The sequence below is a fragment of the Neofelis nebulosa genome, chromosome 1 (assembly GCF_028018385.1).
Source record: "Neofelis nebulosa isolate mNeoNeb1 chromosome 1, mNeoNeb1.pri, whole genome shotgun sequence".
NCBI lineage: Eukaryota > Metazoa > Chordata > Mammalia > Carnivora > Felidae > Neofelis > Neofelis nebulosa.
Genome location: NC_080782.1, coordinates 34,202,834 through 34,230,616, shown reverse-complemented (window position 1 = coordinate 34,230,616; position 27,783 = coordinate 34,202,834). Strand labels below are relative to the sequence as shown.

General features: G+C 34.6%; 1 protein-coding gene across 9 annotated transcripts in view; it reads right to left on the bottom strand.

Moving 5' to 3' along the window:
* Window positions 1-27,783, bottom strand: part of FBXO4 (F-box protein 4) — a 62,603-nt gene that overhangs the window by 33,611 nt on the left and 1,209 nt on the right. For 2 of the 9 annotated variants that reach the window (XM_058718625.1, XM_058718651.1), the window contains exons 2-5: window positions 27,278-27,513; window positions 24,440-24,660; window positions 20,596-20,671; window positions 20,310-20,485 (exon numbers count right to left, since the gene is read on the bottom strand). In XM_058718625.1, coding sequence (XP_058574608.1) covers window positions 20,310-20,485; window positions 20,596-20,671; window positions 24,440-24,660; window positions 27,278-27,513 — 709 coding nt within the window. The other 7 variants (XM_058718634.1, XM_058718588.1, XM_058718607.1 and 4 more) reach the window with 7 other exon arrangements.

Genomic DNA, 27,783 nt, shown 5'->3' with positions numbered 1-27,783 from the left:
TTATCTCTCTTTCTTTCAGCTTCCTCTTTCTCCATAACTTTATCTTCTGGTTCACCTATTCTCTCCTCTGCCTCTTCAATCCGAGCCGTCATGGTTTCCATTTTGTTTTGCATTTCGTTTAAAGCATTTTTCAGCTCCTCGTGACTGTTCCTTAGTCCCTTGATCTCTGTGGCAAGAGATTCTCTGCTGTCCTGTATACTGTTTTCAAGCCCAGCGATTAATTTTATGACTATTATTCTAAATTCACTTTCTGTTATATTATTTAAATCCTTTTTGATCAGTTCATTAGCTGTTGTTATTTCCTGGAGATTCTTCTGAGGGGAATTCTTCCGTTTGGTCATTTTGGACAGTCCCTGGAGTGGTGAGGACCCGCAGGGCACTTCCCCCGTGCTGTGGTGTATAACTGGAGTTGGTGGGCGGGGCTGCAGTCCGACCTGATGTCTGCCCCCAGCCCACCGCTGGGGCCACAGTCAGACTGGTGTGTGCCTTCTCTTCCCCTCTCCTAGGGGCGGGATTCCCTGTGGGGTGGCGTGGCCCGTCTGGTCTACTTGCACACTGCCAGGCTTGTGGTGCTGGGGATCTGGCGTATTAGCTGGGGTGGGTAGGCAAGGTGCACGGGGGCAGAGGGGCAGGCTTAGCTCGCTTCTCCTTAGGTGATCCACTTCAGGAGGGGCCCTGTGGCAGTGGGAGGGAGTCAGACCCGCTCCCGGAGGGGTGGCTCTGCAGAAGCACAGAGTTGGGTGTTTGCGCAGAGCGAGCAAGTTCCCTGACAGGAACTGGTTCTCTTTGCGATTTTGGCTGGGGGATGGGCGGGGGAGATGGCGCTGGCGAGCGCCTTTGTTCCCTGCCAAGCTGAGCTCTGCCGTCCGGGGGCTCAGCAGCTCTCCCTCCCTTTGTCCTCCAGCCTTCCCGCTTTCTGAGCAGAGCTGTTAACTTCTGACCTCCCAGACGCTAAGTCGTGCTTGCTGTCGGAACACAGTCCGTCCGGCCCCTCCGCTTTTGCCAGCCAGACTCGGGGGCTCCGCTTGGCCGGCGAGCCGCCCCTCCCCCCTGGCTCCCTCCCGCCAGTCCGTGGAGCGCGCACCGCCTCGCCGCCCTTCCTACCCTCTTCCGTGGGCCTCTCGTCTGCGTTTGGCTCCGGAGACTCCGTTCTGCTAATCCTCTGGCGGTTTTCTGGGTTCTTTAGACAGGTGTAGGTGGAATCTAAGTGATCAGCAGGACACGCGGTGAGCCCAGCGTCTTCCTACGCCGCCATCTTCCCTCCTAAATCCACAAATCACTTAATCTTGATGAACCTTGCACGGTGTATATACAGTATCTCTAAAGACTTAATGAGATAAACTGAGGAACATGGTGGATACACTAGAAAACCATGCACAAATATAAGGGATTCTTCCATATTATTACCCTGACTTTGTGAAGTAAGTAGTACTGATATTTATTGATATTTAATGGTGATTTTTTTCCTATGGTCCCGAACTAGTAGGTTAGATTTTTTTTTTTTGCTTATACTCTACTCCCTAGGTTTAAATTTATATTTTTCTGTACCCAAATCTTCACGTTTAATTCTCTGCTCTTTAATAAAGATATGAAAACACATGGAAGTGCAGGTGGTAAAATTACATAAAGAAATGTATCATTTTGCTTCATTAAGTCCCACTTCTGGTTTTCATCAATAGTTGGTAACCACTAAAGTTGCAATGAAAATTACTAAACCTGTCCTCACTCTATCTTCTCAACTTCACTCCTCCATTCCATTTCCCCCACATTCTCCTATAACCTTTCTATTTGAAACCTGTAAGAATGCTGTGCTCCATACTGAAAATTTTTAGCAACTCCAGGATTTACTTGCATCATTGCATAAAAAGGCATAACCTTTTGGTGCCACATAAATGACAGCAAGCAAAGCAGTACTGTCTTAATTCATTAGCATTCACTTTGCAGCACTAGACTCCTAATTAAGAGCTTCATAAGTATTCATATTTATTCAGGCTATTCTACACTGTATTTGCTATATTTGGTTAGGAACATTTAGACACATTAACTGTTCTTCCAGTCAGAACAAATACTTCCTGTATTTGTGGATAAGCTAATTGATAACTGTCCTTTGTCAAAAGCAAAATACAAAAACATATTGTTCCCATTTTCAATTTTCCTTTATTTCCTTACATAAGTCATTGTATTTAGATTAGACAAAGAAAAGTGATTATTCTAAGAGTGAACTTTTGAATTGGTATTGTTAGCTTCTTCCAGTGATGATAACATCCTCAAGTTATGCTGGTAAATACATTATAGAAAACTATAAACCTGAGAAGTTTGCACCTGTGATAAAGAAAGTGATCAGATGAGGGAAGGGTGACTTGAAGCTTCACCACCTGAATAATGGTTGAAGAGCTGATGGATGATTACTTCAGAAGAAGGATTTTATGGGCTGGGGAACAGCTTTTGTTAGAACATAAGAGAGAAGTTTGATTTACCCTATGTTGTCTCAAAAGACACAACCAGGACCGATACATAGAAACTAAAAGAAATTTTAGTTCAAAAAAGGAAGACCTGATCAACAATTATATTTATTCAAAAACAACATGATCTAATTTTGGAATTCCACAGGGCAGTGGGGCCACCACTAGAAGAATATTCACATGTATTCTGAATACCATACAGATCAGAGACAATGAATAAAACCCCTGATCACCCAGTGCACCTGTGTGGCTCAGTCAGAAAGCAACTGGTTCTTGATTTCAGCTCAGTTTGTCATGATCTCACAGTTCGTGGGACTGAGATCCATTTTGGGCTCCACACTGTCAGTACAGGGCCTTCTTGGAATTTTCTCTCTCCCTCTCTCTGCCCCTCCCCCACTAGCACTCATGTACTCTCTCTCAAAATAAGTAAACCAAAAAAAAACACCCTCTGATATCCCACGCTTACACCATGACTAAAACAGAATAATACTTCAATTTCAATGTAACTAAGGTAAACATTCAGAAGCCAGAAGAACCACCTCTGGAGTCCCCTGTAGAGCAGCAAGTAGGCACTTGACATGTGGAATACAGACATAATCATCTTCCAAAAGATGAAGCCCCACCTCAAGGCAGAAATGCTGAAAATAAATCTGCTATCTGGATGTTCAGAGTTCTGGTTATGGAGAATTGAGAGGGAGGGCCTTGAAAGTGGATGCAATCATGTTGGGAGTTGCACCCCTTCTCAAGAAGAGTGGAACAACTTGGAAGTGGGAATGGCCTTGTATTCTCATGGATTTGGGGAATAGGGGAAAGAAGGAAATAAGTAGTAGAAAGTAAAGGTTTTACAAAAACAAAATAGAAACATCAGAAGGCAGCATTATCCTCTCTCCTTTGGTCACAAAAGAATGTAGTAGACATTAATTTAAGAACCTGCACTTCATCATACCAACAGAAGAGGGGACTCTTGTGCTAACAAATCTAAAAAGTCACCAAACTTAAAACTTGCTGGCCTAGGAAAATGTAAGACATTCCAAAATTAACAGAAAATAGAAGACATCATCCATACTAAAGGTTATTGTAACAGAAAAAAAAAAAAAAGAAAATAAAACATTTTAGATGAAAATAATTCCCCAAAACAGCCACAAAACAGAAAAAGTGTAACCAAAATATGCCAGTCTAAATTAAATACCCTTAAACAACCATTTGCTGTTAAAAAAAAAAAAACAAAACCTCAAAGAACATATTTATTTAAAAGTTCAAAATAAAAATCAACATAAAAACAGGAAGGTGTAAAATGAGAGTTGACTGAACTCAGAAACAAAATTGAAAATAAAGAAAAAATCACCTATAAAGTAAAAGACCAAATTGGAAGACATCACAGGAAATATAGATTAGATTGAGAATGTAATAAGGGACATAAGCAAAAATTAAAACAAATGAAATAAATAAAATGACATAGATAAAAAGGATCAAAAGGATAGAGAAGATGGGAAAGAAATCTAAAGATCATTAATGAAAATAATAGTACCAAGATGACCATAGAAACAAAAACATAAACACAGAACATGTAAAATACATAATATTTAATATATAACATATAATATTAAAAGTATTAAATAAGGAACATTAAAAATATATAGACAACATAGAAAAGAAATGCAATAAATATATAACACACAGTAAATATTACTTAAATATATAATAATTAAATCAATAAATAAAAATGAACTAACTCATCTATTAAATAAAAAGCATTTTCAGATTGGCTTATGTAGCAAAACCCAACCGCTACACAAACCCAAGGGTTAAATAAACAGACCCATTTAACACAAACAGATTCAGAAAAGCTAGACCAGGGGCACCTGGGTGGCTCAGTGGGTTGAGCGTCCAACTTTAGCTCAGGTCATGATCTCACGGCTGGTGGGTTTGAGCCCTACATCGGGCTCTGTGCTGACAGCTCAGAGCCTGAAGCCTGCTTTGGATTCTGTGTGTCCCTCTCCCTCTGCCCCTCCCTCGCTCATGCTGTCTCTCTCTGCCTCTTAAAAATGTATAAATGTTAAAAAAAATAATAATTAAAAAAAAAAAGAAAAGCTAGACCAGATAAATCCAAGTGAATAAGAAATCTTGACATTCCACACAGGATACTTTAGGCTTAAAAATATTAAATAAGACAAGAAGCTTACTTCATAATGCTAAAGGATCTAATTCACAGTGAAGAAACAATGGCTATGAATATATATTCACCATATAATGCAGTAACTTCCTTAACAAAGTATAAATTACAGAAAACACAAGACAAAACTATAATAATAATGGGTTTAATACTTCACTCTCACTGAAAAAAAAATCAAAAAAAGAATAAAAAACATTAAAATATAGATAACATTAAATAAAGTTAATAATGTTTAAATAAACATTAAAGATAAAGTGGATCTTACTGACACATGTAAAAAAAGAACATACTTTCTTCTCAATACACATAAAGCATTCAGTAAATTTGACCACCTATAAGCTCACCAAAAACTGTTGTACATTTCATAAAATGAAATTAATATCACATTCTCTGATTATAAAATAACTAGAAATTAATTAAAAACAGAAAACAAAGACTTTTCAATGAAATACCCTTCAATAAAAATGTTTAAACCTTCTATTAAATAATTCTTTAAAAATAGAGAAATAAAAATCAAAATTTCTAAATTTCTAAAGAAGCATGATAATAAAATCTCTACATTAAGGAATCTATGGAATACAATAAAAGCAGTGACAGAAGAAAATGTATAGCCTTAAACACTTAAATCAATAAACAAAAATAATCAAATGAAAGAATAAATGAAAGAATAAAAATAATCAAATTCCCAACAAAGAAAGTTAGAATAAGTACAGTAAAATAAACCTGAAGCATAAGAACAAAAATAACAGCTGATATTAATGAGGTATAAAAAAGGATAACAAAATGCTGCATAAATCAAAATACTAGTTCTTGAAAAAATAAGCAATAGTACAAAGTATTAACTCTTCAAGGCGGGGGGGGAGGGTAGGAGGAGAAAGCATACAAATACAAAATAAGGCATGATAAGGAAAAATTTATCTTGAAACAGGATTTATTTTAAAATCATAAGATAGTAGTTTATAAATACCTATGCAAATAAACTGGAAAAATCTAGATAAAATAAATAATTTCTTAGGAAAAACTGAATCCTATAAAGATTAAACAAACCAATTTCCATAGAATAAGTAGAGAACATTAGCAAAAAACTTTACTGTAATAAAGGAATCAGAACCAGATGTTTTCACAGAATAATTCTACCAAAATATCAAAATCACATGTTCTCTCAATACTACCTAAACTGTCTCAGAGAATAGAAAAAAGAAAAATTTTATAATTATTTTTATGAAGCAAGTATAACACTAATACATCAACTTAATAAAGATATTATATATTTTTTAAATTCTTATGAATTCATTTCTAAATATTGAAGCAAAAAACTAATCCTAAACAAATATTAGCAAAAGATATTAACACAATATGGAAATAATACAGTATGAGGCAAGAGAGATTTATCCCAAAATTGTAAGGATGGTTCAATATTTAATTTATTTTACCCTGTAAGTAATTTAAGAAGAATCATATGATTATCACCATAGAAACTAAAAAGGCCTCTGACAAAATTTGACACCTATCCCTCATTTTTAAAAAGCACTTAATAATATTTTTTGCATATGTTCTTAACATGATTATTAAACATCACTCCCAAAGCCAGTATCTTACATAATGGGAAACTTCTGACAAGAAGCATTCCCACCAGGATGAGGAACAGGGTAAGGAAGAACGTCCATTGTCTTAGTATTATTTAACATTATACTGGCAGTATTAGCAATGCAAAAGAAAATAGAAGATTAAGCATTGTAAAAAAAAGTAAAACTTCCTGTTTGCAGATCATATGACTGTAAATCTGGAAAATCCAAGGAATTATTAATAAGAAACTAAGTCAAATAATAAAGTATAAGGATATCAATTTAATACACAAAATCAACAATTTTCATATATATAAATAATCCTGTAGAAGACATAATGTTATAATAGCAACAATAAAGATAAAATTATTAAAAATAAACTTAAGCAGAAATGTGCAAAATGTACCTAGGGAAAATTTAAAAACACACCTGTTTTGAATAAATGGAAACACATCTATTTTCTTGGAAAGGAGACAACATCCTATGTAGTTTCTCTCCAAAGTATTACATATATATGTAAGATATGTATGTATATGAACGTGTGTGTGTGTATACATCCCATTCCCAATATACAAGGTTTTTTGGGGTTTGTTTAACAAAGATAATATTAAAGGTTATATGGAACAGTAAGTATTTAAGAATACTTTGGAAAACCTTTCAAAAGGGAAATGATGAAGCCATGCCCTATCAGATATTAGAACACATGAAAAGTCCTTTATAAGTTTAATAGTATGGCATTAGAGCATATAGAGAAGCAGACTGAAAAAACCAAACAGGCCATACTCAATTACGTAAAGAAATCTCGTGTTGAATGAGTATGGTAGCTCAAAATACTGAGGAAAATATGGGCACTTTAATAAATTATGTAACAATTATATCAATTTAGAAAAAGATAAAATTGGATTCACACTTCACAATATACTTGAATAAATTCCAAATAGAAGATTTATATGTAAAATATGAAATAACACAAGTACAAGAAGATATATGGGTATATTTCTTTATAACCTGTTTGTGGGTAAGGCATTTTTTTAACTATGAAACAAAATGTAGATACAAAAAAAAAAGAGTGTTAATAAATTAGACATTAAAAAGTTTTGTACGGGAAAAATACAACATCAGAAGACAAATGATAAACTGGGTAAAAACATTTGTATCATCCAAGATTCACCATCCTGATATCTGAAGAGTGCTTTAAAAGCACTGGGTGTTGTATGGAAACCAATCTGACAATAAATTTCATATATTGAAAAAAAATTTTGAGGGAAAAAAAGTCCAATAGAAAATGGGCAAAAGACATGATCAGAAAGCTCACAGAAAAAATACTCAAATGGTTCTTAAATAATGTTCATAATAACCTAGAAAAATCAGGCTGATTAATACTGGCCTATACAGTTATAATGAATCAAACAATTTATTAGTAGTTCCTATACTTTCTACTTCATTTAGTAATTAGCCTAGATTTTTTACTTAATTACAGGTTGTTTTCACATCAAAGAAAAAAGCACACATGACCCCAGAATTGGCTACCGACAATCAGCAACATGTAGTGTAACTATCCAAGAAAAAAATTCAAGAGTCTAGATGGATGTTTGAAATTTTATTGCCATCCACCCCACGGTTCCATCACCTTCTCTCCCAGTCTTCGCAACCAATGATCTATTTTGTGTCTCTACAAACTTGCCTATTCTGAGTATTTCATATATATGAAATGAGTTCATATATATGAACTCATATGTGGTCCTTTGTGAGTGGCTTCTTTCACTTACCAGGTCTTCAAGATCCATCCATATTAGCACTCTTTTATTGCTAAATAATATTCCATGTATGGATATACAGAATTTTATCCATTTATCAGATGATGGGCATTTGGATTGTTTTCACTTTTTGACTACTATGAATAATGTTGCTATGAACACTTATATACAAGTTTTTGTATGCACATTTTCATTTCTCTTAGGTATATACCTAGGACTAAAATTGCTGGTTCATATAGTAACTAACACCATCTTTAACATACTGAGAAACAGCCAAATCATTTTCCAAAGTTATTACTCTAACCAAAAAGGTATGTTTTTCTATTTTTACACATCCTCCCTAACACTTGTTAGTATCTGTCTTTTTTATTACAGTCATCCAAGTGGGTGTGAAACGGTATCTCATTGTGATTTTGATTTGTATTTCTTTGATGGCTAATGATGTTGAGTATTTTTTCATATGCTTATTGGTCATTTGTTATTCTTTTGGAGAAACATCTTTAGATTCTTTTCTGATTTTTTTTAAACTGAAGTATAGTTGACATATTAGTTTCAGATGCACAACAGTGATTCAACAATTATGTACATTACAAAATGCTCACTAAGGAAGTATAGTTATCAAGAAAATTACTATGCTTTTAGAATACACTTTAGAAAATGTTACTGAAAATCTAATCTAATCAAAATTGTAAAAGTTAAATTGAAATAGCTGTTTTTGAGAGGGAGGGAACAAATTCTTTCTGTATGAGGCAATCGTGCCACCTTCTGGAAATCTAGAGACAGCACTGTCACATTTTTCAGAATTTAAGTCTTCTGTTATAGCAACATCTGACAAACAAGCTAAGACTTTTTGCTTTACAAGGTAGAAAACAGAAAATGGCCTTCAATGTACTCTGGTGTAAAACTGACAGTGCTAATCATGGCAAACAGAAAAATTAAGTATTCCTTTGCCAACTTTTTAACTAAAATTTCTATAGTTCTGTGGGGGGAAAAAATCAAGAGCCTTACATTCTCGTGGAGTTATTTTACTAGATCCATCTACTGTTACATTTTATAAGCTTTCTTAAGTAAATGGGGATTTTTACAGCAGGTTTTTCTTATGAGACTAAAAATAAAAACTCAAGGACCCTTGGGTGGCTCAGTCGGTTAAGCATCCAATTCAGCTCAGGTCATGATCTCACGGTTCTTGAGTTCGAGCCCCGCATTGGGCTTTGTGCTGACAGCTCAGAACCTGGAGCCTGCTTTAGATTCTGTGTCTACCTCTCTCTCTCTCAAAAATAAACACTGAAAATTTTTTTAAATAAATAAAAATAAAAACTCGTTTTGATAATGGTGTTGTGCTGTACATCGAAACTTATTTATTGGACAAACTATCTTAGAGCACTTTTTTGTACAACTGACAGTCTTTAGTGCTTCAAAATATTAATTTATTTAAGTCTTTTAAGAACTTTATGAAGTAGGTATTTTCATTTTACAATTAGGGAAACTCAGCCATATAGAAGAAATGTGCCCAAGATCACACAGTAATATAGTTAGGGTGTGAACTCAGACCAATCTGGTTTTAAGGTCTATGCACTTCATGACTTAGTTATGCTACTTCTAACATTCTTATACAACTGTGTAGAAAGAATAATCAACTGTAATATTTTAAATTTAAATATATTTAATTTGTTGGGACTGTAGCAAGGGTCAGATCTGAAATGTTATGAAAAGTTGCTGAGGACTTCTTCCAAGGATCAAAGAATGTGAAGGCAAATATAATTTCCTTGAGAGGAAAAAATAAAAAATAAAAAGTCCTCATACTTTATAGTAAAAATCAAATAATACAGAAAATCAAGGGGAAATAAGACATGAGAACTCTTCTCAATGTATAGTAATGATCAATATAGTCCAGCTACTGTGTATACATAATGCTAGAAACTTTTTGACAAATAAACACTGATCTAGAAATTATAAGGTGTTTAAGAGACAGTATAAAAACAGCTAAGAATTTTGCTTACTTTCAGATAGAATGTAGGTCACAAATGATAGTTACAGCAATAAGAAAACAGAATAAAATGAAAATTATACTTTAAGCCATCAAAGAGCAGTAAGTACAAAAAGTCTAAATAAATTCCAAAGATAAAACAGGTCTCTTTGGTGCTCAAAGAACTGTTGCTTTTATGGGACCAACTGCCTATTCTGGGTAGGTGTGGGTGGAACAGCAGGCCTGTCATAAATTTTGTTGGATAAGAAAAATACCACTGACACTTTTTTTAAATGTTTATTTTTGACAGAGAGAAAACACAAGTGGGGAAGGGGGAGAGAGAGAGGGAGACAGAGAATCCCAAGCAGGCTCCACACTGTCAACACAAAGCCCAATGTGGGGCTCAAACCCGTAAACTGCAAGATCATGGCCTGAACTGAAGTCCGATGCTCAACCGACTGAGCCATCTAAGCACCTCCCAACACTGACACTTTTCATGACACTATGTTTGATATACCAAATTGCAAATGTAAGAACTCCAAATGTGAAAATAAACTGTTGAGCCCTCAACAGGAATTCTGGGAAAAGACAAGAGAGCAGATCTGAAAAGCAGAAAAATGTCTTGATTTTGTTCAGGCCAAGAAAGAAGTCATCTCAGAAAAGAAAACTCCAGGGGGAAAAAAAAAATCACTAAATTCTCTGTCTATATCTTTGGCTAAACTTTGTGTGAAAGACCAACTTAAGGTGCTCATTTGGAGAAAAAAGATAAACTGAATGTGGAACTGTTGCTCAAGAAACAGTTTGCAATTTACGTTTAACCATGTTAATTGTTTAAACAACAGAAATAACACTTACCGGAAAAAAATAGCAGAAGCTAAAATCTCAACAACTTATCATTCATATTAATACAAATTTGCAAGATACAAAAGAAATGAAAATGGCACCCATTCCTTTCATAAAAGAAAACCAACCTTTAAAACCAGCCCTTCCAGATATGGAATTGGCAGACAAGATTTTTTTTAATTTTTCTAAGTTTATTTATTTAGTTTGAGAGAGAGAGAGTAGGGGAGGGACAGAAACAGGGGGAGAGAGAATCCCAAGCAGGCTCCACGCTGTCAACACAGAGCCAGACACGGGGCTTGAACTCACAAACCATGAGATCATGACCTGAGCCAAAACCAAGAGTTGGACGCTTAATGACTGAGCCACCCAGGTGCCCCAGACAGGATTTTAAAGGAGCTATTACAACCACTCTCACTGATGTAAAGGAACATATGCCCTCAATGAAAAAAAAAAAAAAAAAAAAAAAAAGGAAGTCTGAGAAAAATAGAATTAAAAAAAAAAAGAACCAAAGGAAATTATAGAACCAATAAAATAATAAATTATAATCAATCACAAGATTGATTTAACAAAACATAGATAAAAATAAGAGTTTGAAAACCTGAAGATAAATCAATTGAAATTATCCAAACTGAATAACAGAGGAAAAAAACACCATTGAAAACAGTGAGCAAAGCCTCAGAAACAGGTTAAAATAATAACGAATTATGTTAATGCATGTGTTACACGATATAGACCCAAGGAGGAAAAATGAATGGGGAGGAAAATATATTTGAAGAAATAGTGACCAAAAATTTCACAAACTTGGTGAATGACATGAATTTCAATATTCAATATGCCTAGTAACTCCCAAGATGGATAATAATAAACAAGGCCATATCTAGGCACACTGTAGTTAAACTGCTGGAAGCCAAGATAAAAAGTAAACATGAAAGAAGAAGAAAAAAAAGGGGTAAATTACATGCAAGAGAATAAAGATGTAATTAGTAAATAACTTTTTATCAGAAATTACAAAGCTTAGAAGAGAACAAAAAACCATCTTGAGAGGGCTGAAAGAATAAAAATGTCAACCCAGTATTTTATATATCTTAAAAAAATATAAGACCACTTTCATTATTTTGTAAAATGTTTCTTCTTTTAATTTCCTTATAATATATATGGACTGTTTTAGCAAAATCTATTAACACTGTCTTCTGGGATTTATAACATATGCCGGTATAATGCATTTAACAGCTGTAGCAAAAAGTGGTGAGAAGAATAAAACTTACACAGTTACACCATTTCTACATATTATACAAATTGGAACAATGTTAACTATAAGAAAACTTTCAAAAGCTAAGGAAATACACTGCAATCACTAGAGCAACCTCTAAAAAATTCAGAGACATGCTAAAAAAAGCTAACAAAAACTTAAATTGATTTCTAAAAAACACTGAAATAGCCAAAACAGAAAGAATAGACACAATAGTAAAGAGGGGATAAACAAATAATAAAATGATAGATCTGAAACCAATCCTATCCATAATTACATTAGATGTAAATGACCTAAACATTCTAATTAAAATGTAGGTATTGCCAGAATGGAAAAAGAAAAAGCAAAACTTGCTATATTCTATCTGCAAGAGATACACTTAAAATTTAAAGACAGATTTTGAAGGATATACCATGAGAACAGTGTTTCGTTTTTTAAATCCTGAAGGGGTTATATTAATATTAGAGAATGGGTTTCAAACCCAATGAGTGTTATCGGCAAAAAGATCATTATTGATAATGATAGAAGGATCGATTCATCAGGAAAATAAAAGTCATATATGTATGTGCACCTTAAACCATCATCAAAACTCAGTAAGCAAAAGCTGACAGTTAAAAGGAAAAATAGGCAATTCTATAATCATACTTAAGAATTTTTTTTTCCAATATATGAAATTTATTGTCAAATTGGTTCCCATACAACACCCAGTGCTCATCCCAAAAGGTGCCCTCCTCAATACCCATCACCCACCCTCCCCTCCCTCCCACCCCATACTTAAGAATTTTAATGACTATTGGTAACTGATACAACTATATAAAAATCAATATGGGGCACCCAGTTGGCTCAGTCAGTGGAGCATGTGACTCCTGATCTCAGTTTAGCAGGTTTGAGCCCCATGTTGCATATAGAGATTAGTTAAACATAAAATCTTTAAGAAAAATCAATGTAGCCAATATAGAATCTGAAAATTATCAATGGTTTTGAGATAATAGATAGCTATAAAATATTCTACCTAACAACTACAGAATATAAATTCTTTTCAAGTTCATGTAGCATATTCACCAGAATAGACCATAAAGCTGGGCCACAAAGCAAGACTCAACAAATTTAAAAACATTGAAATTTTAGAGTGTGCTCTCTGAAAAAAGAGATTTAATTACATGTCAATAGCAAATACTGACAAATTACCAAATATATAGGTAATAGATATTAAACAACACTAAAACAATACTAAATAATCCATGGATTGAAAAGTAATCTCAAGGCATTAGAATACATTTTAACTGCATAATAATAAATACAAAATATTTCAAAATGTGTTCATGCTGCTATAGAGGGCTTAGGAGAAAATAGATAGCTTTAAATGCTTATTTAAAAAAAAATGAGAATCAATGACCTAAATTTCTATCTTAAATAATAGAAATGAAAAAAAGGAACTAGAAAAGAGAAAATGAAAGTTCAAAAAAATTTTAAAGCAGAAAAAGAGAAGTTAGAGCATAAATCAATGAAATGCAGAATCAATCAATAAAAACCAAAAGGTGTTTGAGAATAAAATTTCAGCCAGACTGCTCAAGAAGAAAAATGACATAAGTTACCAATATCAGAAATCAATGAGGTGACAAACTACAAATAATAAAAGCAAAATAAGGAGATCTACTTTTGGCATAATAACATAAGGAATTCCATGGAATAGCTCCCTAGAGAAACTGGAGAAAATTATTTTTAAACAAACAACCATTTAAAGACTCTGTAAATGGTCCCCAAAGCATACAGTAAATGAAGAAGCATTTTTTAAAAGTCTACTAAAACTCAATAAGAACATCAAGTGTCTGGGATTTGAGCCAAGACTCACTGCCTCCTTCCCTCCTCTAACTCAGCAAGATGGAAACGCCAATCTAGACTGTGGCAGCCAAGGAAGCAAAACCATACTACCTAAGTTGGAGAAATATCTTCCCAGGAGCAGGATGTTAGCATTTCCCATCCAGCCCCCGACTACCATGCTGCTGAAACCAAGTTCTGGATGGGATGAGTGTACCCAAGACACAGGAGTTACCTTTTGTGGAGTAGCACCCACTCATAGGTTGTAGGCTATATCTTGGGTCCAGCGCCACTAATACTACTACACTTTTTTTTTTTTTTAACACTAACCCTAATGCTAACCCAAATACTATGCTCTTTTTATTACAATCTTAAAATTCCTCACTTCCAATGTGACAGAAAAGCTGTAACATTTCCTCTGCAAAGTGCAATTTGTGAGGAAGTCTTATGAACATGTCTTAATGGAATGTTTTCTCTAGGAGGATGGAATACAATTTGACTTTAGAACCTTATGAGCCTTCAAAGTTATCTGAAATAGCAAGAACTTCCAGGAAAGTTATTTTCACGTAATTAGTATGAAATATGATACCAAGTTAATTTCTACTGTCTCAGGAGAAAACCCAGAAGTTGTATGACCGTAATGTTAAATGCAATTCCAAAGAATATTCCAGCCTATAAGCAATATATTTATTAAGAATACATAAAAACTTCTGATAACCAGTTAAGGACCCTTGAAAAGAACCTATAGAAAATTTGGCAAATTTGTTATTTTCCACCAGGGCAATCTCTGAACTGAAAAGAGAAATCACAAGGAATGACAGAGGTACAAACTTGTTTTTTCTAGAATTTAAGATTTTAAAAAAGAAAAATATAAAAGTTATCAAAAAAATCTTAAAGGGTTCATTTTGGGGCTAAATACTAGCACTGAAAGTTTTTTTCTTGTAATTGATTTAAAGTAAAAAGTAAAAATTATGTAAAAAACATAGCAGCTACAGCTGTTCCAATATAAAGCCCACCTGCAAAAAGGCAGGACAAAATGAGCTGACTGAGCAAATATCCACATCATGACCTTAGTAACAGGTTTCAAATGGTTTCAGTTCTCAAGGTCTAAAAGAAGGATCATCTTGCATGCTTAGACTCTACTTCTTCAAGAATCCACTGAATGCCATTCAAAAAACCAGTTAGAGTTTCAGCCTCTGTATCCTGGACCTATGAGCAGATAAGAGAGATCACTGTAAGAAACTGAGTCCAAAATCTTATGATTAAAAGAAACATTTTTCTAGATATTAACAAAAGAATACAGTTTAAAAAATCCCAATAAACTTTGGGTGAGTCATTCAAATTTTGTCTTCTATGTAACTTAGATAAAAAAATATGATCTTCTCTTATGTCTATAATTTATTACCAATATGAGGCTTATTACGTATCTTAGAACTCAGCTTTGGGAATGGGAAAAACTATCATTTCAATGACTTGTTTGTATAAGAAAAAAAAAAAATCTCCAAAATATCCACTTTGAAAACTAAAACATTTTGAAAGAATCCAGCTACTCAGATGATAAATGTGATATCCAGTTGCAAAAACGTGTCTTTAAGACTGCCACTCTTCTTGGGGCGCCTGGGTGGCTCAGTCGGCTAAGCGTCAGACTTTGGCTCAGGTCATGATCTCGCGGTTCGTTGAGTTCAAGCCCCGCGTCGTGCTCTGTGCTGACAGCTCAGAACCTGGAGCCTGTTTCAGATTCTGTGTCTCCCTCTCTCTCTCTGACCCTCCCCCCCGTTCATGCTCTATGTCTCAAAAATAAATAAACGTTAAAAAAATTTTTTTTTTAAAGACTGCCACTCTTCTTAATGGTAAGCTAAAACTCCCACCACCCAGGAAGGGACGCCTATATCAGTTGTTTTCGAACTGTGTTCCAAAGAGTCTTCAGGGCTCCGTGGAAGGTGTAGGGGGAGGAAGGAAGAAAATCCTGTAACTTTTTAAGCATAAGTATTTCCAATTTTAATTTTTCTTTATTTTACCTAGGAGCTTTCATGTAAGGTTTCATTGAAGAAAGGGTTCCATGATTAAAATAAAATTTGGAAAGCAAGAAATAGTAAGATAGAACTTCTATTTTTGATGACCGTTAGAGCATATTACATTCATGTTTAAAAAAAACATGACACCAACGTCAAAAAAAAAAAAACAAAAAAAAACAATGGCCAACTGATTTACTGTATCTATGGTAGGAAAGGCAAGTAGAGAACAAATTGATCAGGTGAAACAGTGATACCAACTGACTATCTCCCACTGATTAAGCTATTAAAACTAACTTTAGAATGTGATTTCATTAAAGAGAATGAGTAGGAAAGAATAAAATCAAATAGAGAATAGTGAAAAATAAAAATAAGATTTTTCTCACCAGAGAAAGTAAGACCTTACCATCCATGGGTGGTTCAGAAGATTTAGACGCAGCTCATGAGCCAAATAAAAACAAGGCATTCTTTTTACATCTGCTTGAGAAATACAAGATAAAACCAGCATAGGTCTTCCTGAAGATCCAAAAGCTGGATCTGTCATTGCCAAAATACGAGAAAATTCATCTTGCCATTCATGTCCTAGAGAATGTAGTCAAAACCCTTAATTTGCATTACTTATAGTGATTTTTAAAATAAACAAAACAAGGAAATAAAAAAAAAATTACCAGGATCCAAACATAATAAAGTGCCTCTATTGCTGTTTATTTACAGCTGTTCATTTACGATCTATCATAAAATTACATTAAGTAGTCTTCAAGGATAGGAATTTTGGTAATATTAGAGGGCAAAAATAGTCACAGTACCATTCAGATGTCTTTACAGTTTGAAAATAAAAATACTTTGATATAGATATTTTCCTCTCACAAATTTTGTAGCTAAAACTACCCTTTCTTTCAAAGGCCTTAGTTTAAACAATTTAAACATATAGTTGAATCCAGCTCTTTATTAAAACTAGCAATCTTTGCCTTTCTTTGGAGTGTATAAATCATTGACATTGTGAGGTAGTCAAAATTCTAAAAGGTCTCCCAATGATTCACACCATTGTATAATCTCTTACCCTTTAAGTGTGGGAGGAATCTAGAATCAGTGATGGGATATCACTGCCCTGAGCAGACTACATGATAAGACAAATATGACTTCAAGAATGAGAGATTATCCTCAGTGAAGCTGACCTAAGAGAAGAGATGAAGTTCTCTTGGTGAGAAAGATTCTGTATTGGCTGGATCTGAAGACAAGAGGGAGTCACAAGGCAAGAAATGAAGATAGCTTCTAAAAGCTGATTCAGCCCCAGCTGACATTCAGTAAGAAAACAGCTCAGTCCTACAACAGTAAGGAACGGAATTCAGCCAATAATTTCAGTGAGTTAGGAAGCAGATTTTTCCCCAGAGCCACCAGAAAGTGATGCAACCCATCTCACCCTGATTTCAGCCTGTAAAACCCTAAGCTGAGAACCCAACCAGAAGAAGCTGTGCAAACTTCTGATATAGAGAACTATAGGCTAATAAACAGGTGTTGTTTTAAGCACTAGGTTGGAGAGAATTTGTTATATATTAATAGAAAATGAATGAACATTATAATGTGATTATCAACAGGGTCCATTTAGATCTATCATAGATCTCTTAGATTTTTTTACTTGTCCCATCTGTTCTTTGTTCCTTTATCCTACCTTCTTTGAACTGTGTTTTGTAATGATTCCATTTTACCTTAACTACTGACTTATTTAATTGTACCTCTCTCACACATTTTTTAGTGGTTGCTCAAGGATTTACAATGTACATTTTTAACTTGTAACAGTCTACTTAGTATTATACAACTTTACATATAGGAGAACCTTGTACCAGTGAATTTCCATTTGTTCTCTTCCATGCTGTTTGTATTATTATATATCTTAAAAATATCATATAGCCACAATACATTATTTTTTTTATTTTTTAATGTTTTTTTTTTATTTTTGAGAGAGAGAAAGACAGCATGCAAGCAGAGGAGGGGCAGAGAGAAAGGGAGACACAGAATCCAAAGCAGGCTCCAGGCTCTGAGCTGTCAGCACAGAGCCCGACGTGGGGCTCGAACTCACAAGTCATGAGATCATGACCTGAGCCGAAGTCAGATGTTCAACTGACTGAGCCACCCAGGTGCCCCCACGATAACTGTTATTATTTTTCCTTCACATAATTATAAAAAAGTTAAATTAAGGGAAAATATATATATGGATATATATACATATGGACATATATATATGGACATATATACATATGGACATATATATATATATGTATATAAGAAAATATATATTATATATTTTATTATATTATATATAAATATTATATATGTATATATATATATTATATATTATAAATATAAATATTATATATATGTGTGTGTGTATATATATATATATATATATATATATATATATGGAAACAGTGTAGCCATCCCAGGGCTCCTCTTCTTTCTTTTTTTTTTAAGATCCAATTTTCTATCTGGTATCACAGTCTTCTGCTTGAAGAGCTTTCTTTAATATTTCTTGTAATGCAAATCTGCAGATAATGAACTTTCTCAGGTTTTGTCTGAAAATCTTGATTCTGTCTTCATTTTTGAAAGGTACCTTTGCTGGATGTAAGATTTTTCCTGCTTTACAATACTGTAAAGACTTCCCTTCACTGCCTTCAGCAATTCTTTCAGGAATTCTGTGTCTTTATCTTTGGCCCTCTCTATGTATGCTTCCTTTTGCTTTCACTGCCTTCAAGATAATCTCTTAGTCTTTAGTTTTCATCAGTTTGGCTATAATGTATCTAGATGTATTTTTTACTTATGTATTTTATTTATTTATTTATTTGGAGTTCTCTGAGTATCTTGGATCTATGGTCTGTTGTCTTTTAGTTATTTTGAAATACATTTGGCCAATATCTGTTCAAAAATTTCTTTTTCCTTATTTTATTTCTTCATGTTTTGGGAAGATCAGTTACATATGAGTTAGATCAGGGACTGGCAATACTACATTCTATGGATCTATTTTTATAAATATAAATTTTTTCTAAAACAGTCATGCCCATTCACTATAAATTCCCTATGGCTACTTTTGCACTTTAACAGCCGAGCTGAATAACTGTGAGAGATCATATGGCTTGTTATACACCTAAAATATTTACTATGTGGCCTCTTAAGAAAAAGTATGCTGACCCCTCAGTTGTTTCCCTTGATGGGTTCCTCCAGTTCTTAGATGCTCCCCACTCCTCTTTTCTCTAGGTTTTAATTTGGATAATTTCAATTAATTTATCTTCAGGTTCACCAAAGGTTTATTTCCTTAAATCTATTAAGGAAACTGTTCACCTGTTTCCCGTTCACCTGTTATATATTCACATTTAGCATTCCCATTTTATGTTTTCATAACTTCCTCCTCCTCTGCTGAAAATCCCTATCTGTTCACACATATTTTCCATTTTTTCCACTAGATCCTTTAACATATTAATCATAGTTATTTCAATGTCCCTGAGAGTGGCAACATCTGGGTCATCTCTGGGTCTGATTCCACTGATTGCTTTGTCTCTGGACAATGGGTCATTTTTTATTTTTTTGTGTCTTATAATTTTTAATTTAATGTTAAATGTTTTATGTAAAAGAACAGTAGAGACTGAGGTAAAGAAAATCTATTCCCAGACATGGGCATGCTGCTTCTTCTGTTAGGTGACTAATGCAGTGGTTGAGTCCAACCAGTCAGTAGTTGAGCTGGACTTAGCTTTTGTTGCTGTGGTTAACTTCAGTGCATCATAAACTTTAAATTCTTTCGGCAGTTGAGTGGCTACTGCTACCTTGTTCTGAGTGAGGACAATGTATTATATATTCATGCCCTAACTTATTCACAAAAGATTTTGGAGAAAAATTATAATACTCGCTTGTGACCCAGTAATACTCTGATTTTATGCCTAAATAACAATGTGAAGGGCAATTATTCTGAATATGTAGTGAGTGTTAACTAATCTACTTAATTAAATACTCCACCCCACACATCTATCTGGACAACTGAAACAAAGGTAAAAATTTTTCAGTTATCTGCATAAATTATTTGAACAGAACCAGAAGCAGACAAAACATCAATAACAAGTGCAGAAGCATACAGCAAAGAAATACTATGTAGTTATAGTATCCAACTTTGATATGCATCAGAATTCTATAAGTGCTCATTAAAAAAACAGATGCCCAAGAACCAACCCAAATCTATGAATTAAAATCCATCAGAGTAGGAATCAGGCAGGTATGTTTTTAACAAGCTCCCCAAGTGATCCTAATGCACATCAAAGTTTGAAAGCCCACTATTAACAGTAATGGTCATAGAATCACTTTTATTAAATTAACCATCATATGCTTAAAAAGTCACAGTAAAGCCTAAAAATGTCTTACTTGCTTTGCAAAAAAAGAAAAAAAAGAAACGTGCTCTTAAAAAGAAAATAAGATAATGCTTACTTTTATGAGCTTCAGCGTTTGCAACATAGATGAACCCATCAACAACTTCACACACCTTCTGAATTTGTGGAATTACACTATACCGGCTTCCTTGCTGATCATCTCCTTCATTCTGTAGACTGAACATCTTGTTAACAGCACTTGTATGTTCTTCTCTTGCTCTATCTCTTTCCTTTCTATAAGAAAAATGTAAATATAAAACATAAACAGACACTAAACAAGCACCATCCCCCTAAAGTATCGAAGTCCTGATGCCTCAGGTAGGCCACCAAGTAGGCAGCCTTACCTGGTAGTGGAATATAATATCAGGATGTTGAATTTATGTTGGTTGCTCAACTGAAAACTGACTCCTGATCCAATACCTAAAGAAGAAAATTTCAGTTATCAAAACAAGTCATTAATAAATATAGAAAAACATCAGATTGAAAAAAATTACCCAGTGCAAGCAAAATGAGCAACTAAAAAGTCCATGACAAGTTACACACAGCTTTGGAATAAAATGAAATGTTTATGTTGAAGAAAAGATGCCAGTATGCAATTTTCATTTACATGGCAATAAAAATATGGATAAAGAACAAAGAACTGGGGCGCCTGGGTGGCGCAGTTGGTTAAGCATCCGACTTCAGCCAGGTCACGATCTCGCGGTCTGAGTTCGAGCCCCGCATCAGGCTCTGGGCTGATGGCTCGGAGCCTGGAGCTTGTTTCTGACTCTGTGTCTCCTTCTCTCTCTGCCCCTCCCCCGTTCATGCTCTGTCTCTCTCTGTCCCAAAAATAAATAAAAAACGTTGAAAAAAAAAATTAAAAAAAAAAAAAAAAGAACAAAGAACTGCTAGGCTTAGAGCTTTCCCTTCTGTATCATATCAGTAGCAGCTGCATCATAACAGCTACTATCTATCCTCAAGATTCATTTACCAACTTTTATGTTTCTCATTAGTCATATACTCCATGTATACATTCAGTGAAATGGCTTTTTTCTCCTTCTGAAAATGTTTTTAAATTGATGGGGAGTCGGGGCACCTGGGTGGCTCAGTCGGTTGAGCGTCTGACTTCGGCTCAGGTCATGATCTCACAGCTCGTGAGTTTGAGCCCCGCGTCGGGCTCTGCTTACAGCTCAGAGCCTGGAGCCTGCTTCAGATTTTGTGTCTCCCTCTCTCTCTGCCCCTAACCCACTCACATTCTGTCTCGGTCTCTCTCAAAAATAAATAAACATTAAGAAAAAAAAATTTTTTTAAATATATATATATATATATACACATATAAATTGATGGGGACTCACCAGTATCACCTCAGAAAATTGAGGAAATATGCAGATACTGAAATTTGGAATTAGACTTGGGTTATAATCTGCATTTGTCACACACTGTCATATTTTGTGAGCCAAAGTTTTGACATCAAAATATAGAAATACATACTTCCTAGAGATACTGTAAGCATTAAATAAGACTGTATATGTAAAACTCCTAGCTAAACACTAGCTTCTTACTACCTTTACCTGAATTATTCAACATTGTCATTTTTCCTTCTTTCTTAACATCTTCCCTTCTTTGGATGTATTAACACTCAGGAGCTGATTCTCCTCTTGCATTATGAAAAGATCCCTCTTTCTTCTATGGCTCTATTTCTTTTTGCTATGTAAATGTCCTTTTAGATCTATTTCTCTCCATCCTCACTCCCTCCTTTTAGTCTAAATTATCATACCTATCACCTGGACTTTTGCAATCACTTTTTACCAGTCTCCTACATCCACTTTTGTCCCCTACTGTCCACTCTTCTGACAGCAACTGGAAAGATGGCTTGAAAATGCCTAATTATTTCTCTTTCCTTCAAAGCCATCGCTCTTCAAAAACAACTTGATATAATCTCACGTTTACTTACCTCTTTAGGACAACTCCACCTTTCATATCATCGATCCATGAATTACAGCCAATCTAGTTACTTAAATAAACCTGCCATGCCATCCTATGTCACCATTCCAGGCAACACATAGTAGAGATCCTGGTGGCTGAGACTGCAAGCATGACCCTAGTCCCCTGGCCACCAGGTCTGGTACACAAATTCCCCAAAGAGATCCCCAAAGAGATCAAAGAAACAAATTCTACTATATCTCTGATTTTTGTTTTTCTCAGTTTAATTTCTAGAGATTACCCTCTCAATACATCTAACCTCAGCCCAGTATGATCTCCATGCTGTTCTGTACCACCTTGCCAATGACCCATCCCTCTATTCTTCCCTGATCTTGTGGCGTTTGAGGCATAATTAGATTGGCATTTTCAAAACAAACACTTCTGCTGTTGTCTGAAGAATAAAATTAACATTTCATCATCAGCAAATTTCCCCATATCCCCAACCTCTTCTTAAAGTGTTCCACCTCACAGCCTTATCTGAAACTGGCCTGCCCTTAAATGCTGCTTTTCTTGCAGAAGACTCTCAATTAACAAAATTGCTTATCCTCTCATATCTCAGGACAAAGAGGTGGAGTCAATGTTCTCTTTACTCCTCACTTCCATGTCCTATTACTCACCAGCTCTCTTTGAAACTTCATCTCTTTTTGGACACACCATTCAGCTGCAGGACCATCTCCCCTTCCTCAGCCTCATCATTTATGATATCCATGACATTTAGGATGTCATTTATGACATTTGACAACCCCTTCCTCTAAACATTCACTGAAGATTTCAGCACCTGGTTCACAATATTCCTCTCTATACTCAAAAACTCTCAAGTCCACACAGACACCCTATGATTTCCCAATCTCGATTTCTAACCCAGATCTTACTCTTAAGATCTGGATGCATAGAGTAATCCACAAAGTCATTTGTTCATTCATTCATCAAATATACATGTTGACAGTCTATTACATGCCTGACAGCCAAGAATAAAGCTAGCCTGCCCTAATGCAGCTTTCACACAAGTGGATTGCTTATAGCGGGCATCTCTACTTATATCTCCCAGAGTTATCAAAGTCAGCATACTCCAAAGAGTGGCTGTCATTCTCCCTATACAGATCTCTGTAAAGTTTCTCTTCCTCCTCCTGTGTTTCCTTATCCTAGTGAATGGCACCATCATCCAATATGAAAACCACATCAGAAATACTGCCAATACATAATCAGTCAACACTGTATCCTTCATACTTTCTTCACAGTATCATAGTGGTTTCTTAATGAGTCTCCACATCTTTATAGCCTCTTCTAATCAATTTTCCACTTAGAAGCCAGATCTTTCTCAAATACAATCTTGATCATCTCGCTCTTCTGCTTAAAATCTTTCGACAGCTCCCAAATGCTTAAGCATGACATACAGGTGTCTTCTCACCTAGCCCCACTGTAGACACACAGAGCTACTTCAAAAGGTCACATGTATCCAGAATTTTGTGCTTTTAGAAATGTAGTGCTCACTGCTCATAATACTTTTACCCTTATTTTAATGGCCTCTTTTAATTCATCTTAATGACTCAAATAAGGCATCATGTTCAACATGGAGCCTTCTTTGACCCTTATCTTTCTACCCAGGAGGCTAATTATACCATACACGAATCACCTTCATACTTGTCTCTGCCCTTACCTAAACTAAGTATCTTCAGGACAAAGATTGCTGATATTTGTTTTAAATCTCTGCACCTTTAGTATCTAATAGGTGCTCTCAATAAATGAATGAGGAAAGCATAAGCTAGATTATACTGTTAGGTGTGTTTATTATATCTCCTGCATGCCAACTAACTTACCATTTTCATAGAAAGAAGAGGAAAGTATTAATTGAGGTCTTTTTAAAAATTCCAATATATAGCAAAGTACTTTGCACACAGTAGATGCTGAATGATTTTTGCTGTTAACACTCTTTTAACATATGGTAAATACTGTACAAACATCTTGATAACATATAACTTACTTTCACATAATCTTACATTCTGGATTACACAAACTTGAGAAAATAAAGGAAAGCTCACCTCTTATAAAAAAGTAAATCAATTCTTTCAACCCACTGGGACCAAGGAGGGGGCCCCTATTCACCAAATTACTATTATTTCATTACATCAATGATGTAATTAATTAAAAATTAATTTATTATTCAACATAAGTATCAAGTTCAAAGTGCTTTAGTTATTATATACTATAGATTAACATGAAAATTACCATCAATCTGCCTCTGAGGCAAGCCAGCTGTTGGGCAAAGCTCCTGAGAAGACATCAAGCTCAACACCAAAGATGTATTCAGTTCTTCCAAACCTGGTCCAAACATAGCAAATCGTGGTTCATTCTGAATGATCAATGAGTGTAAAAATGACGTGACAGCTCCATACATAGGACGGCTAGATTTCAAGGATCTTCTTGTATATGGACAGCACATTTTATAGCTATATAAAATTGTCACAATTAGAAAATCAGGACAGAAGAAAATTTAGGCAGTTATTCATTCAACAATATATAGTTTATTGAGAACCTGCTAGACACAAGAGATATAATAATTATGTAGTTAGAATCCTCATGGAGGGACATGGAGGACAGATACCATTATAATATGTATGCTGGATGCCAGACAGGAAAAAAGGTGCTCTGGGAGTAGAAGTGGTCCAGAAGCTGAAAAAGTTTTCCCCAGGAAGTAGTTACTTACTTTCTAATCTTTCATTTAGATTTTTCTCATGGAATACTTGGTCTAACACTTGTTACAGCTGTAAAAAATTCACTACATAGAGTAGTGATTCTCAGCCTTTTTTTGTCATTATGACTCTCAGGCAATTTTGTCATTACAACTGGGGGTCAGCGGGTGGTGCTACTGGTATCTAGTGGACAGAGGTAAAGGATGCTGCTAAACATCCTACAGTGCATAGGACAACTGGTCTAAACACCTGGTCTGAAATGTCAGTAGTGCCAAGACTGAAAAAACTGCACACTAAAGATAAACTACGTGGATAGTTAGCATAAGTATCTCTAGATGTAAAAAAAAAAAGAAAGAAAAAGAAAAAAATCACTAAGTCCACCAATATAACCAAATTTCTTTTTTTTTTAATTTTTTTTCATGCTTACTTATTTTTGAGAGAGAGAGAGAGAGAGCAAGTGTGAGTGGGGTAGGGCAGAGAGAGAGGGATACACAGAATCCAAAGCAGGCTCCAGGCTCTGAGCTGTCAGCACAGAGCCCAACGTGGGGCTCGAACCCATGAACCTTAAGATCGTAACTTGAGCCGAAGTCAGACACTTAACCAACTGAGCCACCCAGGTGCCCCTAACCAAATTTCTTAAGTACTCTTATTAACAGCCTCTAATGGAACAGTTTAAAAAGTGTTACATATACACAGAAGCTCAAATGTTCCTTACGGATAACCTAGCCAACTAAGAATCATGTGAAAAAAACAACTGTTTCTTTCAATAGCTATAAATTTCTAAATTAGCAATTCTACATGTTAGCAAAAATTAAAACGTAGTACCCAAATAAAAATAAAACCTAAATCCCTTTAACTAAATCAAGCTGGTTGAGACAGTCACTAACCTAACAAGATAATGATCTTTATTTAGGAACCTTGTAATTCAAGAAGGAAAAAAAAAAAAATCTACTTTGAGGCTAGGTAGATCTAGCCAAACCTTACCACTTTATTTATATAAGCCACTTATAGTCTAAACTTAAGTTTTTTTCATCTGCATTAGTTAAGCAATAACAATTAACCCAGGGTTGTATGGATCAGAAATTAATTTATAGATTTAAGAAACAAAACAAATGAACAAAACAAAAGAGACCAAAAAAAACCAAAAACAGACTTTTAAATACGGAGAACAAACTGGTAGTTGACAGATGAGAGGTTGGTAGGGAGATGAGTGATATAAAAGGTGTTAAGAGTACACATATCAAGATGAGCCCTGAAAAGTGCATAGAATTGTTGAATCATTATATTATACACCTGAAACTAACATAACACTGTATGTTAATTATACTTCAATAAAAAAAACCACTTTATATGATCATGAATGGTAGTTACTATGACTATTACTATTCCTGGGGAAAATTTGGTTCCACAGCATGATATACTTGTTGTGGGACAATGTAGAAATAACAACTAGCAAGTGAGAGTACAGTAGCACTTATTGAAATTATATATAACATAACACATACATTTTAATCAAGTAGCTTCACAAGACTTAGCATCTGCATTAGAATAAGGAAAGATATGAATACCTTAAATAAAATATGAAAAAAATACTATAGCTACTAAAATCTTTACCTAAAACACAAATATCTTTTAATTTTATTCACCATGCCTTAAATGTGGGGCCCTCAATAAAGGAGGTTATATCCAGACCCAATGACATTATATGCTTAATGCAGCATGATAGGATTCCAACCAGAACAGTCTCTTATAAGCTATATGACCTTAGGCAAATCCATAACCATTTTGAACCTCAATTCCACATCCGTAACACAAGGATAATACCTTCTTTATTGCGTGAAAATCATGTTAAGTAAACATACAAAGAGCACCCCTCATAGAATCCAATGCATTACAATTGTTCAAGAACATTAATTCTCTCAGCTACACGATATTTAAAAGTGTCAGTGCTTTTGGATAACAAAATCTTACTTCCCAGAATCTTGAGAATGTTGTTCTTTCCTGCTAAAGAACTGGTCTCTAATTGCTAATCATTCTTTCTCTGGACACAGAAAAGTATTTATCATTTAACAAAATAACAAGTATTCTATAGATAATGAAAATTTTAACAAGTGTTTTACTTCTTGGCATATGAACTATCTACAATTATTGAAACAGTCTAGAGTCAGGCACCACAGGCAAATAACAACATGTGAAAAACGAAAGGGTCCTATGAAGGAAGTCATTTAACTTAATCCTCAATTTTTAAAAAAGACACTTAGACCCAAATTCCATGAAACAAATTAGTGGCAGAGCCAAGACTAATTTACACTATTGACTCGTAATATAGTCAAATATAATATCTTCTTTTTAATTCATAAAACTAGATACTCACACTGCCATGTAGTCAAAAAATGCACCATCAGTGACCTCAGATATAGGCTTTTTTAAGATTTCTAGATCTGGAAGAGACTTCCAGTCAACAGAAGACCAAGAAGGAAGATCCCGCAGCAGAAAATATCTCCACAGAATTGGATCTCGTACAGTTTCATTCCAATAATGGCTTGTACTTCCCAACTGACACAGATCATGAGGTGAAAGAAATGACAAAATATATAGCTGTACGTCAATCTGAAATGGAAACAGCAAACAGGTAAAAGGCATGAAAAACGTATCTTGGAAAATTGTTTTCTGATAATAAATTATAAAATTTATTTTATTATACTAGGAAACCAAAGGTCAACCAAAGAGTTTGTCTTTTTAATGATTATATCATGATAAATTACAAAACTTGTAAAGAATTATACTAGATAACCAAAGATCGGTGTGTTAGTATTCTTAATGAAATCTACTATTTGGAAGTTAATTTCCTGCCACCAAAAAAACATAACTGAACACTTA